The sequence below is a fragment of the Urocampus carinirostris genome, chromosome 15 (assembly GCF_059441175.1).
Source record: "Urocampus carinirostris isolate Australia breed hairy pipefish chromosome 15, RoL_Ucar_1.0, whole genome shotgun sequence".
In the NCBI taxonomy this organism is placed as follows: Eukaryota; Metazoa; Chordata; class Actinopteri; order Syngnathiformes; family Syngnathidae; genus Urocampus; species Urocampus carinirostris.
Window position 1 is genome coordinate 16,761,456 of NC_142363.1, and position 13,054 is coordinate 16,774,509.

A 13,054-nucleotide genomic window follows, 5' to 3' on the forward strand; every position below is an offset into this window, starting at 1 on the left:
CTTGAGTACAATTAGTCATGATAGTGAATATTGTAGCGTTTAGCATCATTGGGTCGTTTCCAGTGTTGATAGATATGTCTCAAAAAAGTCATTATATAGACAACGATGGCTTTGTTTTGATGACGTCAGCCATTATTTCTTATTAAAACGTAAAGATTACAATTGGGACATAGGAAAAAACAAATTCACGTAAAGGTTAGTATTTGCTGCTTCCGCGTGTGCGTCGCTGCACGTTAGCGACATTTACTCGAAATTTCAGTCAAGGGTGGTCACAAAGGGAGGGTGGGGAGGATTACAGACGCTAATTGCGAATGTGAAAAATATTTTCGAATATGAAAAATATTCGCAACAGCCCTAACTCTCGCGGCTGGGGAAAGTGCGGTGTGGGGACAGCTTTCTGCCTCAGTGTCTCTGCCCCCATTCATTTATCCAATCAAAAGGCGCAGAGTGTGGTAGCGTCAGAGACAGAAGGCAGGAAAGGGAAAAAGAGGCTCATCTTGGCTGTTGCTTAGTGCTGTGCTTAAAAATCGGCGCCTCGAATAAGTAAACAGGACGATACCGATATCCATCAAATCCCCAAATATTGGTGCCTATTATCCGCCCACCCGATAATCGTCGATAATCGACCTCTACTTTGAACCCAATCAATGAACCCAACTTGTCTGTTTATTTTTTTATTATCAGGTTTTTCTTAAAAATATTGGCATTCTTGTGATATGTTTGTATTAATGAGCTGCAATGTAATATGATTAACGTATATGCTGGTAGTGTTGAAATCTAAGTTAATGCAACACTATTGATATCGATTGTTGCTACATTCTGGATTTATGTGATGAAAATTGGCATTTTTTTTTAAGATCAAAAACTTAAAAATTTAGTTTTTAATTTATATTAATAGAATTTACAATTCAATATTTGCTTGGTGTAACATTTTAGCCTACTTTTGTTAGGAATGAATTGCAAGATAACATGTAATTTGTGCAACACTGAGAGTAAATGCAACAGACATACACTAACCCATGTAAATCATAGTTTTTGTCACTCTGTATAACTGTAGTTTCACTCTTGCTACCTCGTAAAAGGAGCTCCAGGTTTCAAAGCAAAAGACGGGCCGGGTGGAAGCCATAATGCGAGAGCAATGTTCAGCAATGGAGAAAGAATTGGGAGCCATGCAGGCCAAAGCACAAGGTAGCTACCAAGAGTTACAGACCATGCAGATTAAGGTGGGTTTGTGAAATCTGTTAATTATTATATAATTATATAATTATTCTCATCTTTATTTACTATATTTTCACTTGTGTGTTACGTTTAGGTAGGTAACTTTGAATGTGTATGTCAATAAACATCGTAATTTATTTAAAGAGAGTAATGTAATCTAAGTAACGAAGCAGGTTGACTTCCACGTTTTAACAAATTGGTACTTTGTCATTGTGTGCAGTTCCAGCAGGCCAGGGAACAGCTGGAGAGTCAGATCAATCGGCTACAGCAGGAGAATGGCATCTTGCGGGATGCTGTCAGCACAGCCACCAACCAGATGGAGAGCAAGTGGGTCCACAACATCACTATCTGATAAATTGAATAGATAATTCTCTACCAAAAAGGTTTTTCATTTGTGAATTTTGTAATGCTCAACAGAAATACCGCCGAGATGAACAAATTGCGTTCTGATTATGCCACGCTGATGGTTGAGTTAACAGACAACAATGCCAAGCTGCAGCAGGAAGAGCACCAGAGGACGTCGCTTGAGGTCAACTACAAGCAGCTTGAGGTATGCTGAACCAGAAAGACTTTGTTTATTTTTTTCCGCCCAGCCCATCTCGTTAAAGCCCATACCTGCTCAGCACAGCGCCAAAGTCTGTGTGTCTCTAAAGATTGTGGAGTCATGCCAAGGGAACGGGAGGAGGTTGTAGTTGGTTGTTTGGGTGTGGGAACAAGAACATATTTAGGGAGGGAGTGTTGCAATCGGACGTCCTAATGTTGGAAGTTTTTTTTTCCGAGTAATAACACTGACATCCTGCTTGAAGCATAAAATAGTTATGCTTCTTTTTTTAATAACCCAGTCTTTTATTGCAGTTGTCTACAGGACGGTTAGGTCTTGGCCAAAAAAGTGAAAAATACTTGTTGTTTATCACTGAACATTGCAAAGTATAATGATAGGTTAACAGGGGTATTGCAACATATAGTTCTATCATGTTTAAAGTGTACCATTTGTAATTTAGGTTTAGTCTTATCTGTCATATGCCTTTTTTTACCATTACAAGGTTGAACTACAAGATGCTAAGCAACGCTGGGAGAAGATGAAAAACTTCCTCCATAGTGTCAATGCGGAGCGAGAAAAACTTGAGGCCTCAAAGAAAGGTGCTATGATCTCACTTGCAAATGCATACCACAAACGTTTAGGCACTGCAGAAGGAAGTCACCAGTATATTTTGTTTGTGTAGAACTCCACAGTCAGCTGATGGTGGCAGAGACTGAGATGAGCAACAAGAATAAAGAGCTTCAGAATCTTCATAGCAGTTTTACTGAAGCCATGGTTTCGAAAGAAAGACTGGAGCAAAGGGTGATGGAGCTTCTCGAGGTCTCCCAGCGCACTGTCCCTGATGAATCTCTGCAGGTTTGTGCTCAAATTAAAAAAAACGATCAAGTGAAATGGATTGATTCTCTTTTGAAAGTTGTGAAAAATGCCCCCCCTCCCCATTTATAACTATGTAATGCAATGGACAAGCACTTGTACTTTCATTGCTTTGTTTTCAAAAGGAGCTCATGAATGAAAACCAAGGTCTTCAAGCTGAAAAGGAAACACTACAAGCACAAAATGAGAATTTACATGCCCAAATCTCAACACAGGTACGGGTAACTAGTTTAATTGTAAATTATAACTCTGTGTAATAGGGATAATTATTTTTTTGTATTTCCATATTTCAGGCCAACCACGTCTTACACATTGAGGAGCTTCAGAAGCTGTGAGATTATTTTGCCCTTATGCAGATCAAGTGTTTTTCCTTTTATTAACGCAGCTTTCCATTAATGACCTTATTCCACTATTGATTCCAGGCTAGCTGACAAAGAGTTGCAGAGGAAGAGCCTGGAGGATTCTTTGAATGCTGAACGGAGCAGTGGCGCCAGTAGAGAAACTAACATGCAGGTCTAGCTGCATCCACGTAAAGTTCTTACGTTATGTTTCATAGTTCATCCATATTAACCTTCGTTCACAAATATCCCCAGGCCTTGCACAATGACAATGTTGCTCTGAAGGCAGAGATTCAGAATCTGCTGGCACAGATTGCTGATCAGGTGCGTTCTGGTACTTGAATTATTGTTTTAAAAGGTGTCTTTATTTGACTTCCTCCATCTGTTTTGACATTCCACACATGCAGACTGCCTCTCAACAGGCTTTCGAACAGATCCAGAGATGGTGTGTACGAATGAAAACCTACTCGATGCCAAACATTTTCTGCTACTGTGAGACTAATTCCCTTTTCAAACACTTGTCTGTGTCCAGTGTCCAGGAAAAAGACGAAAACATGAAAACGTTAGAGAACCTCCTGGAAAATGGGCTGATCCAAGTAGCCAACATGGAAGAGGAGCTCAAGGTGCCATTTTTGCTGTCCACACTCCGAATCACATTTGAGTGACATAAGTACCTTTTGCATTGCGTTGTTTAACCTTCTTTTTTCCTAATTCAGACTGTGAGAGGGGAGAATGAGGCGCTAAAACAAAAAATGGTTTCCGTTCAAGAAAATGTGGCTGATCAAGTGAGTGTTACATCTGTAATTTGGTTGTAATAGGCTCAAGTAAAGCCAATGATCAAGGCTGGCTTTTTTTTTTTTTTTTTTTTTTTTTTTTTTTTTAAACGATAGGGGAATTGGTGGTCGTATGGAATACTGTATTGCAATTGCTTGACCCCTAGTAATGTTGCTCTCCTTAATTGCAGGTACCATCAGAGTCACTTTTGCGAGAACTGAGTAGCAAGTAAGAATTTTGATTTGATTTATGTGTGAACTCCACATGCAGTGTTTTGTTAAGCGGGTATATTAAATGGCAGATTTAATATTGACCCATCAATTACATGAAGGGACATTATGGACATATTATTTGCTGTTAAACATGCAGCGTCCCATGTTGACCCATGAAATGGGGCACCGAAGAAAAAAAAATGAAAATTATATGGTAGTTGTGCTTCATAGGATCCAATGGAGGGATTTGAAGCTGAAGTCAATGGAGGACAGTCTGCAGGCAGCACAACAAAGCTATTTCACCAAAGCACAGACTGTTGAGGTGCTGTATATGACTAAATTGTTAATTTTTGGGGGAGACATTGTTTAACATTCCCATGCTTCAATTGCTATATTTTCAATTGCTGGCGGGAACACAAACAATATCAAAATTAACACTTTAGTGTCTGCCTCTATATTACTATTCAAAAAAAACATTTATGATTGCTGGCATGAGGTCTGGTCAATAAATCAAAGTTGTTTTAGTTGTCTGTTAATTTGGTACATCAAAAAGATAGGGACGTTGTTAGCTCAAAGTATATATGAATAATGATGTATTTTGGATAATTAAAAGATATTTTGAAAATCATTACCTCGCGTTAAACAATTGTACGAACTATCAAATTGTCGAAATTAAGTTGCGGTCAAGATTTATTGGCTTTTTATGTTAGCAAAGCGATAGTTTTCAACTGTATTTATTCGTGTCAAACGCGCACCTCTTATTTTGGACTAAAAATCAGTATACCGTATTTTCCGCACTATAAGGCGCACCTAAAAGCCTTTTTTTTTTAAAAATTTTTCAAAAACTGACCATGCGCCTTATAATACAGTGCGCCTTATATATATCAATATTAAGTCGCAAGGTCTCGCAACAAAGGCAAGCAGCCTCCGACTAGATTTTTCCTCGTAGGCGATGTGGTCCGCGGTGTATGCCTGGGATACATATGCCGGCGTTTCATTTCCCAGCAAATGTGTCAATCATCGTTTGAATCGATCACTATTGGCTAAAGTTATTCGAAGGTAAAGGGGGCGGATCCTTTTTATCATTTCCAGGCTCGCATAGGCTAAAAAGGCAAAACAAAGCCTGCAATTGGCCGAAAAAGATGAATGTGAATAGCATGTTTGGTTGTCTACGGCATAGAGGAAACATGTTTTACCATTCTGTATTTGTAAATATTTTACTCTCCTGGATTTACTACACTCACGGATATAAGAGGACCATGGTTGCACATTATTATTGAACGCAACGACTTCGGTGAGCTACTCCGGCTATATATTTTCCCAGTATCTTGTTTCAGATTGATGTCGATGTTTCTGTGATGGGTCTTTTTTTAAATTAAACTCAATTCCAAGTGTTTATTGTCATATGCACAGTAAAGTTGCGAGCGAAAAAGAAAATAGAAACTAAGGAATGGTTGGCATTTTTTGAATCCCAAGACTTTAACCTTCCGAATGATATTTGGAACGATGCATTTGAGTGACATCGTATGGACACCGCATCCGCACGTGTCTACGACACGTATTTGCTTCTTTGCAAGCTTTCGGAATGTTAAGGGGGTAATAAGTTTGACTGAACTATCTGACTATCTGTTTTGTCGACGTTCCCATTGTAGCGCTTTATAATCCGGTGCGCCTTATGTATGGAAGATATAGGACCAAAAACTATTTTTTGGGGGTGCGCCCTATAACCCGGTGCGCCTTACAGTGCAGAAAATACGGTACTTTTTTTTTTTTTTTCACTTTTCCTAGCTTAAACAAAGCATTGGAAGTGACAAATGTTTTGGAATACGAGTGGCCATGATTAAAATCGTTTATTATGTAAACTATAAATACAATACCAACATACAAGTTACAATGTATTTATTTAATGTCCTTCAAATTTCAATTCATCATCAGATACACCAAATAATTGGTTCCTTCGTCATGCTGTATTGCATTTACTTAAATCTTTTAGGACAACTTTATTCTCTTCATGCTCTAACATCTGTCTCTGGGACCATGAGTAGAAATAGTGCGATAATGAGCTCAAATAGAAAGCCTTTTTCTACGTCATCTACAGTCGTATGTAAAAAGTTTGGGCACCCCTGATAATTTTCAAGATTTTGTTTTGTAAACCATTGGAATTTTTCTGTTGGGTTGCCCAAATTTATGCACCTGCCTACTTTTGTTTAAGCAATTGTTGCACATTGTCTGTAAATCCTATAAACTTCATTTCCCCCTGAGATTTGATCTACAACCTCAATGGAAATGTTCAAATCTAAGCTTAAAACACACTTCTACTCTATAGCATACGAATAACCTATATTTTATGTTGATAAAATGTGTATTATTTGCCCTCATGTAGGTTTTAGATGAGGGGATAATGTCATAATAGTCTGTAGTTTTCAATAGTCTTTGATCTGTGCAGCCCTTTGAGACTCTGTGATTAAGGGCTATACAATTAAACATGACTTGACTTAGCAGATATCCCTGGGTTTGTCTGCTATTTGATATATTTAACTGAAATTGCTCATCCGAACAACCAATGTTTTATAAAGGAAAATCTTGAAAATGATCAGTGGTGCCTAAACTTTTGCATACGACTGTAAATTACTGGTAATCTACTGGTTACGAACTGACTCTTACTGCCGCGACCCCGGTTCAAGTCCCGTTGCATCGAATGTTTTGCGATTGTGGGCAGCGATATTTTTCGACTGATCAATCATTGCACAAATATGGTAATATTCTACCTTGCAACCTCGTGTATACATTGTGTTTAACCCTCACGCAAACGTTGAGGTTTATTTAGGTAAAAAGAAAAGTGCATTATACATGGATAAATATGGTCATTTGAAAGGGCCATACATCACAAGTTTCCTTTTTTTTCTTCCAAAAGTACACATCCTTTTTGCTTCCCAATTGCCCACAATTTATTTTGAGAAACCTTAAATGAATGCATTTTGTCTCAGACCATGCAGCAGCAGTTGGATACCCTTAACATTGAATTGGAGCAGCTGAAACGGCAAAGGCCATCAGAAGATGCCACCAAGTTGAGTTCCCAGCTCCAAGCACTGTAATAAATCCTTCCACACGTTGGCTTTCTCATTCATGGATCTCTTAATAATTCAAACACCATAAACAATTATCTCATTCACAGACCCAACTTGTCCGAATGGACAGAACATTCTGATATGGTACACCAAACGGTGAGAAAGTTTCTATTATTAAAAATAAGGACACAAACTTGGTCTTTAAACTAGTTTTCCTTTCAGCAAACTGTCTGTGCAGAACCAACCCCAGAGCTCCTTACAGCGTGAGTTCTGTGTTTTGTGCAATCATTGTATTATTTTTGTTAAAAACATTAAATTAATTGATCAAATGCTTTTAATAAATACATTGTCTCTCAGGCTGTCTGAGAAGGAGACACAGGTCAAAGAACTGCAGAGTGAATTGCACAAGGTGACAGAATCGCTGGAGCTTTACAAGAAGAAGAACAATGTAGGTTTTTTTTTTTTTTGCTAAGGGAACTTCAAACAACACTGACTTGAAAGATGTGCCCTTTGAATGGTTGGTTCCCTATACCTACTCCCACTTTACACATGTCTCCCCCTGCTGGCCACCACCCCTTGGTGTCATTTTGCCTGCTTTCAGTTTTTTTCCTCGTTTTGGTTGTCTTTTAACTGTAGTTGTCAAATTGCATAACACAGCTTAAGCGTACTCTAAAATTTACCTTTTTAACTACTCTTGAGTATTTAATATTTTTAATCGATGCTTTAGTCTTAGGAAGAGGAAAAAAATAATTGTACGGTAACCTGTCGTAGGGTGGTAGGACTCATACGTAGTAGTGCCCTGAAATAAAGCATTTTGTATGAAGTGCTCCCCAAAACAGCTCAATTTATTATTGTGATTGCTGAATTCCCTGCAACTAATGTAAAGGGCTAAAAGTAGTGTTAAAAATCCAAAAACATCTCTCTACCACTATGATTTTTGTATCCACGGTGTTTGGAGCTCACTGAATGGCTTTTCCCTGAGGCTGAACTGAACGTAGTGTTTCTTTGGCACTAAACAAAACAGGAGCTCCGGGAGAAAAACTGGTGTGCAATGGAAGCTCTGTCAGCCACCGAGTCCATGCTTCAAGGAAAACTCGGCAAAGCTGTCAAGGTTCGACGCCCGATCTCAGTTAACTTCACTTTTTAGCTCCTATCTGATGCATCCCCTCCAAATTGTCTGCTATGATTGATCCAGTGAGATGTTTTTCATAACAAAGCTGCATAAATTTTTCAGATTGCTTTTTCCTCTCATGTCACATTTGACCATGAATTGCCAATTGGCTTGGTTGAGAAGCTGATGTACTTTCCTTAAATACCTTTTAACCTACGATTTATCTAGTGTAAAGTACTTCAAGCCTTAAGACCTAAGATCCACCCTTTGTCCAAAGCTTAGGCTTCTGACTGTGCAGACATGTCTGTGATGTCATCATTTTTGCTGTTGCATGCATTTGTCTTTTAGCATGTTCTTGTCCCATTCTCCCATCCTCGTGGCTTTGCTTATCATGCAGTTCTTCTTTGAATGAAGGGAATGACACTTGCAGGATTTGTTTTGTTCCAGGAATATTTTTATTCAGACTTTGAATCTAACTGCTGTGTCTAAAATACACACTTTGATCAGGCATCAAGGAGTCAAGTTTGTTTCTTAACATTATGTACTGTCCAACAAGTGTAAAAATTGTAATATTGTAAAAGATTTGCTAAAAAAAATGGTTATGGTTATATTTTACAGAAGAGTGGGCCAATAAAGAGCCATTCTATTTGAAGATTATTTTTTCCCCCACTGCCCCCACTCGGCAGGGTCGGGGCATGTGTGGAACCACTGACACTGCAGCTGCTTCTCTGCCACCTCACTACCTGCATACAGTAGATAACCTGAAAGTAGGGCAATCCTTTGTACACACTTCATGAGATCACTGGTTTTAAAGGCCTGAGCCTACTTGTGAAATGTGCTAGATTATTGTTAGGGGTATGATTCAACACAGTACTCTTGGGTTCATAATTTATTTTGATATGCTTTTAATCAGATATAACAATCTGGATGCAATTGACTGTGATTTCTCTTAATGATTTGCTAGGATAAGTTTGGACATGAAGTGTCGCATTGCCCCAAGTGTCTTGTGTGCTTTTGTTTGTGGAGAAACCATGTGTTGTGTTTTTTCCCCTTTCAAGTTTAATTAAATGTAAGCCAATATATAACTGCTCAAATGCTTTTACTGATTTGTCATTTTCCATATTTCTTCCTGTGATGACCCTTAAGGAAAACCAGGCAACACAGGCTTTGTCTGAAGCGGAGTGTCGCAATTTTCTGCACAGACTTTTGCCCAATGTGCCTCTGCCCAACGAACAAGTATGGAACCGAATGACTGATATTTTCATGAACTAGTCCTCTACATTTGCTACAAAACACTACTTTCATTTCCTAGAATCATCAGGAATGGCTCCGCATTTTTGAGAAAAACCTTGCAGAAAGTTCAGCCCCACAATCCACCCATGTTTCAGGGAACCCAGAGGTAGTTTTCCAACAAAAAGAGTCATCATGAGATACCGAGCACGTGTTAGTTTTCTTTTTTAATTATTGTGCCAGGAGCTTTCTGAGAAACTCAAAGAAGCGGAGGAAGCCCAAAGAATTCTACAAGTTGACTGTGAGACGTACAAGAAAGTTTTAGCAGAAACGGTAAATTGACTTACTCTGCTCACGTTAGTGCTCCAGGCTCAACTGTTGTTTCTGGTATTTCTACAGGAAGGCATTTTGCAGCGTCTCCAGAGCAGTGTGGAGCAGGAAGAGTCAAGATGGAAATTGAAGGTAGAGCAATCGCAGGTTGAACTGAGAGAGGTGTGTATTACATTTTATGGACATAATTGTCAGGTATATTTTAATTGGAAAAAGATAAACAATGGAAATAGGCGATCACTTTTTTTTAGTGATAATTTCTTTTACCCTAGATGAGCCAGAAAGTCGTATCTCTGCAGCAGGAGATTGAGAGACTAAGTGACGGATCTGATTCGGAAAACGTGAGTCTTTTTTGAAGTGTTATTTACATTTAGGTACTTATCCAGTAATAGTAGAAATTGCCAATCTCCAGTTGAGAAGAGAAAAGCAGCAGTTGGAGTCTGAATTGGAGAGTGCGGAGCGAGCGAGCGCCACGTATGTGACTGAGGTCCGAGAGGTAAGGTCAAAAGATTTGCGTGGTGTGAGTGATGGTTTGGTTTCATGTTGAATTTTTCCTTGGCTGTCACTGGGCATCTCACAAAAACGTCTTGTGTCTCAGTGTTTTTAAACTGTAATTCCTATTTATAGAACGTTTTGACATTGCATGTCAACTTTTAAGCCCTTAGTGTCCCAGCAAACTATTGTAGGTGCCTATTCTTAGGCCGACCCCATCTCGCAGGCGCCCTTACTGTATTTAGGGCCCAATAAACACATCCTCTCAAACTTAATTTCAGCTCAAAGATCTGTTGACTGAATTGCAGACCAGACTTGATGGCTCATATACGGAAGCCATCAGGCAGAATGAGGAACTGAATTTGGTAAGATTGACTTGCCCGCCTAGGTAGAGAATTCCTTCAAACCTTCTCCTTCGCACTCAGGATGGTTTCCCCAGGTCGGCATTCATAACCTCGCTCTCTTGCTTGTTCTGCATGATGTGATTCATTTGGTCAGGGGCTTTTTTTCTAATCAAGAGTCAGAAAAGTGTGTGTCAAAAGAGGGGGCTATGAATGGTGACTCCTAATCACCCCCTTACGGAACTAACTCTTCCTTTTTAAAGCATTCAAAGTGTCTTATCCTATGTTGATGTGGTGGCTAATAAATTAAATACTCTTTTACCATCAATATTTTTTTCATATCACTTTAAAATACTCAGTTTTGCTCCAACCAACACCAAAGTGGCTTCTCTTACAGGAAAATATGGGCAAGATAGAAGTAAATTTCTTGTCAAATTGTCTCCCTGTGTGTCATGACATGGAAACTATTGCATTGGTAACTGAAGCTGACTGTTTTTTTATTTCAAGTTGAAAACACGACTCACGGAGACCCTATCCAAGCTAGAGGCAGAAGAGAAAGAGAGGCAGAAGGTTGCAGGTGATCTGTACAAAGTAAGATATATGAAAGAAAAACAAACAACATGGTCAATCGTAAACTATCTTTTTTTCACTTTAAGATCTTTGTTTTTTGCGGCAGGCCCAGCAGTTTTTGGACCTGATCCAAGGGGACCTCTCTAAAGTTACAGACGATGCAGACGGCTTGATAGAGAACAGCAGTTTGTCCTCGCAAAGAGTTAGTTTGCTGTTTATGGACAATACAAAAACTGCATTCATGTTGTTAAGTGTTTTAATGATTGGATCTCATCACACCAGGAACAGCTTGATAAAAATGAAAAGATGACTGCAGGACTTAATCAAACAGTTTGGGAACTGCAGCAGCTGCTACGAGGTGTCAGCCAGCAACTAACCAAGGATGCCGTAAGCTTCCCATTACTATCTTTGTGGATTTGTATTTTTTGTTAAACGTAGCATTTGAAACGTACACCATATATGCTTTTCTTAGGAGGCCGACAGAGACGTGTTGAGGTTATAGCACGTTATAGGCTAACAGACTGACATGCAGCCATTCGGATCATTGCACTACAGAAACATCACTACCAAGTCACATCGGCTGTACAACAATGGAACAAGCTGAGGTGTACTGTTAATACCAACTGCTTCACTTGCACCCAAACTCCTCCTGCTACATTCCGCTTCAGGAGCAGCATCACATCATCTTTTTTTGTCATAACCTTGTTATCCAATCAGTCTTGAGTAATTATTTGCATGTTACACACATGAGACAAGCAGTCATTTGTTTAATTTTTATGTATTTTAATGTACTGAGTTATGTCGCTATCCGTTTTTCTGCCAGCTGTGTATCATTAGACACTTAAGAGTCACATAAATGCACTTCTATTTGCAAGGGGATTGAGAAAGACCAGTCTTTTATGAGCGTTTACGTGATGCAGGAGTCTACAAAGCGTGGAAAGGGAAGACACATTTCAAAATGCACATGTTTTCTTTCTGCTGTAATGATTGGAGGAGAGCGTCCCATATCAGTTAGCAACACTTGCAATGGTGTTGTCTAAGTTCATTAACACTGAGGAGTATGTTCTTTTTGTAACAGGTGATGTTAATAAAAGGGATGCTTGTTAAATAAAAATGCTTAGTTTTAAGGTGCTTTTCTTTATTACACATTGTTTTATCTGCCTGGAGGGGGCCATCGCATTCTTGTAAATGCATTCAAGAGTTGAAAACCACAACTTCAACTGGTAATATACCAGATGTACTGGACTTTTGTTTATTTACTCTTTGTCTAATGTAAGACAATTTTAAACTAAATTATGCTTCAAATCATTAACATGTGTTCCGTCCAGGTCATGACAAAAGTTAAATTAAGTCACAGATGTGCTTACTAGATGGAGCTGTTAAAACTTTAATCCTCACACTTTCAGTTTTAAGGGCTTTGTTCTTATTATCCCTCATAATTGTATAAGTTGTGACAACCCATGATACTGCATAAACATAAGTGTTCAATTCAGAGACAGGCTTTCCAAGTGCTATTAAGAGTACAAACTTTCAAATAATACGTGAGGAGACCTAAAATGAAATTAATACTCAAAAGAGCACCTGAAAGAAGCATTGATCTTGGAATCTTGAAGTTCACCTTCCAATTTATTTGTGCAGCAGTTTTGTCAGTAACTACAGTATGTGCACTTAATTGCATGTCATTGTAGTACGAAAGGTCTTTAAAACACACAGTGATGGAAGTGTTGAGCCTTATCTTTTTGTCCCCTTTCTGTAATGTTATCACATCTCTAATGCAATGTTTTAAAGAATCTAGCACTTTAAAAATCCTCCAACAACAAACCGTACTCCTGTGTGGACTGGCCTGGGTGGGTGGCCAGGGGCGCATGCAACATGGGATCAGCACATTCCTTGCATTCTCCCACACTGTCATGCTGCAGTCAGCTGGTTGGTGTTCTGTCTGTCTTTATGGAAATA

At 38.9% G+C, this 13,054-nt stretch overlaps 1 protein-coding gene across 3 annotated transcripts in view; it reads left to right on the forward strand.

Annotated features, from left to right (window-relative positions):
• The window catches only part of ktn1 (kinectin 1), a 19,905-nt gene extending 7,680 nt beyond the window's left edge, over nt 1–12,225 (forward strand). Inside the window, exons 7-36 of one of the 3 annotated variants that reach the window (XM_088354917.1) lie at nt 1,083–1,223; nt 1,439–1,545; nt 1,636–1,768; nt 2,262–2,358; nt 2,442–2,614; nt 2,758–2,847; nt 2,926–2,963; nt 3,055–3,145; nt 3,226–3,294; nt 3,378–3,415; nt 3,503–3,593; nt 3,687–3,755; nt 3,935–3,972; nt 4,188–4,278; nt 6,944–7,047; nt 7,132–7,180; nt 7,247–7,287; nt 7,382–7,472; nt 8,049–8,135; nt 9,282–9,371; nt 9,448–9,534; nt 9,609–9,698; nt 9,765–9,857; nt 9,968–10,036; nt 10,108–10,191; nt 10,469–10,552; nt 11,036–11,119; nt 11,205–11,300; nt 11,381–11,485; nt 11,571–12,225. In XM_088354917.1, coding sequence (XP_088211043.1) covers nt 1,083–1,223; nt 1,439–1,545; nt 1,636–1,768; nt 2,262–2,358; nt 2,442–2,614; nt 2,758–2,847; nt 2,926–2,963; nt 3,055–3,145; nt 3,226–3,294; nt 3,378–3,415; nt 3,503–3,593; nt 3,687–3,755; nt 3,935–3,972; nt 4,188–4,278; nt 6,944–7,047; nt 7,132–7,180; nt 7,247–7,287; nt 7,382–7,472; nt 8,049–8,135; nt 9,282–9,371; nt 9,448–9,534; nt 9,609–9,698; nt 9,765–9,857; nt 9,968–10,036; nt 10,108–10,191; nt 10,469–10,552; nt 11,036–11,119; nt 11,205–11,300; nt 11,381–11,485; nt 11,571–11,600 — 2,550 coding nt within the window. In that variant the 3' untranslated portion in view covers nt 11,601–12,225. The remainder of the gene's footprint in view (nt 1–1,082; nt 1,224–1,438; nt 1,546–1,635; nt 1,769–2,261; nt 2,359–2,441; nt 2,615–2,757; nt 2,848–2,925; nt 2,964–3,054; nt 3,146–3,225; nt 3,295–3,377; nt 3,416–3,502; nt 3,594–3,686; nt 3,756–3,934; nt 3,973–4,187; nt 4,279–6,943; nt 7,048–7,131; nt 7,181–7,246; nt 7,288–7,381; nt 7,473–8,048; nt 8,136–9,281; nt 9,372–9,447; nt 9,535–9,608; nt 9,699–9,764; nt 9,858–9,967; nt 10,037–10,107; nt 10,192–10,468; nt 10,553–11,035; nt 11,120–11,204; nt 11,301–11,380; nt 11,486–11,570) is intronic. The other 2 variants (XM_088354919.1, XM_088354918.1) reach the window with 2 other exon arrangements.
• The last annotated feature ends 829 nt before the right edge of the window (nt 12,226–13,054 follow it).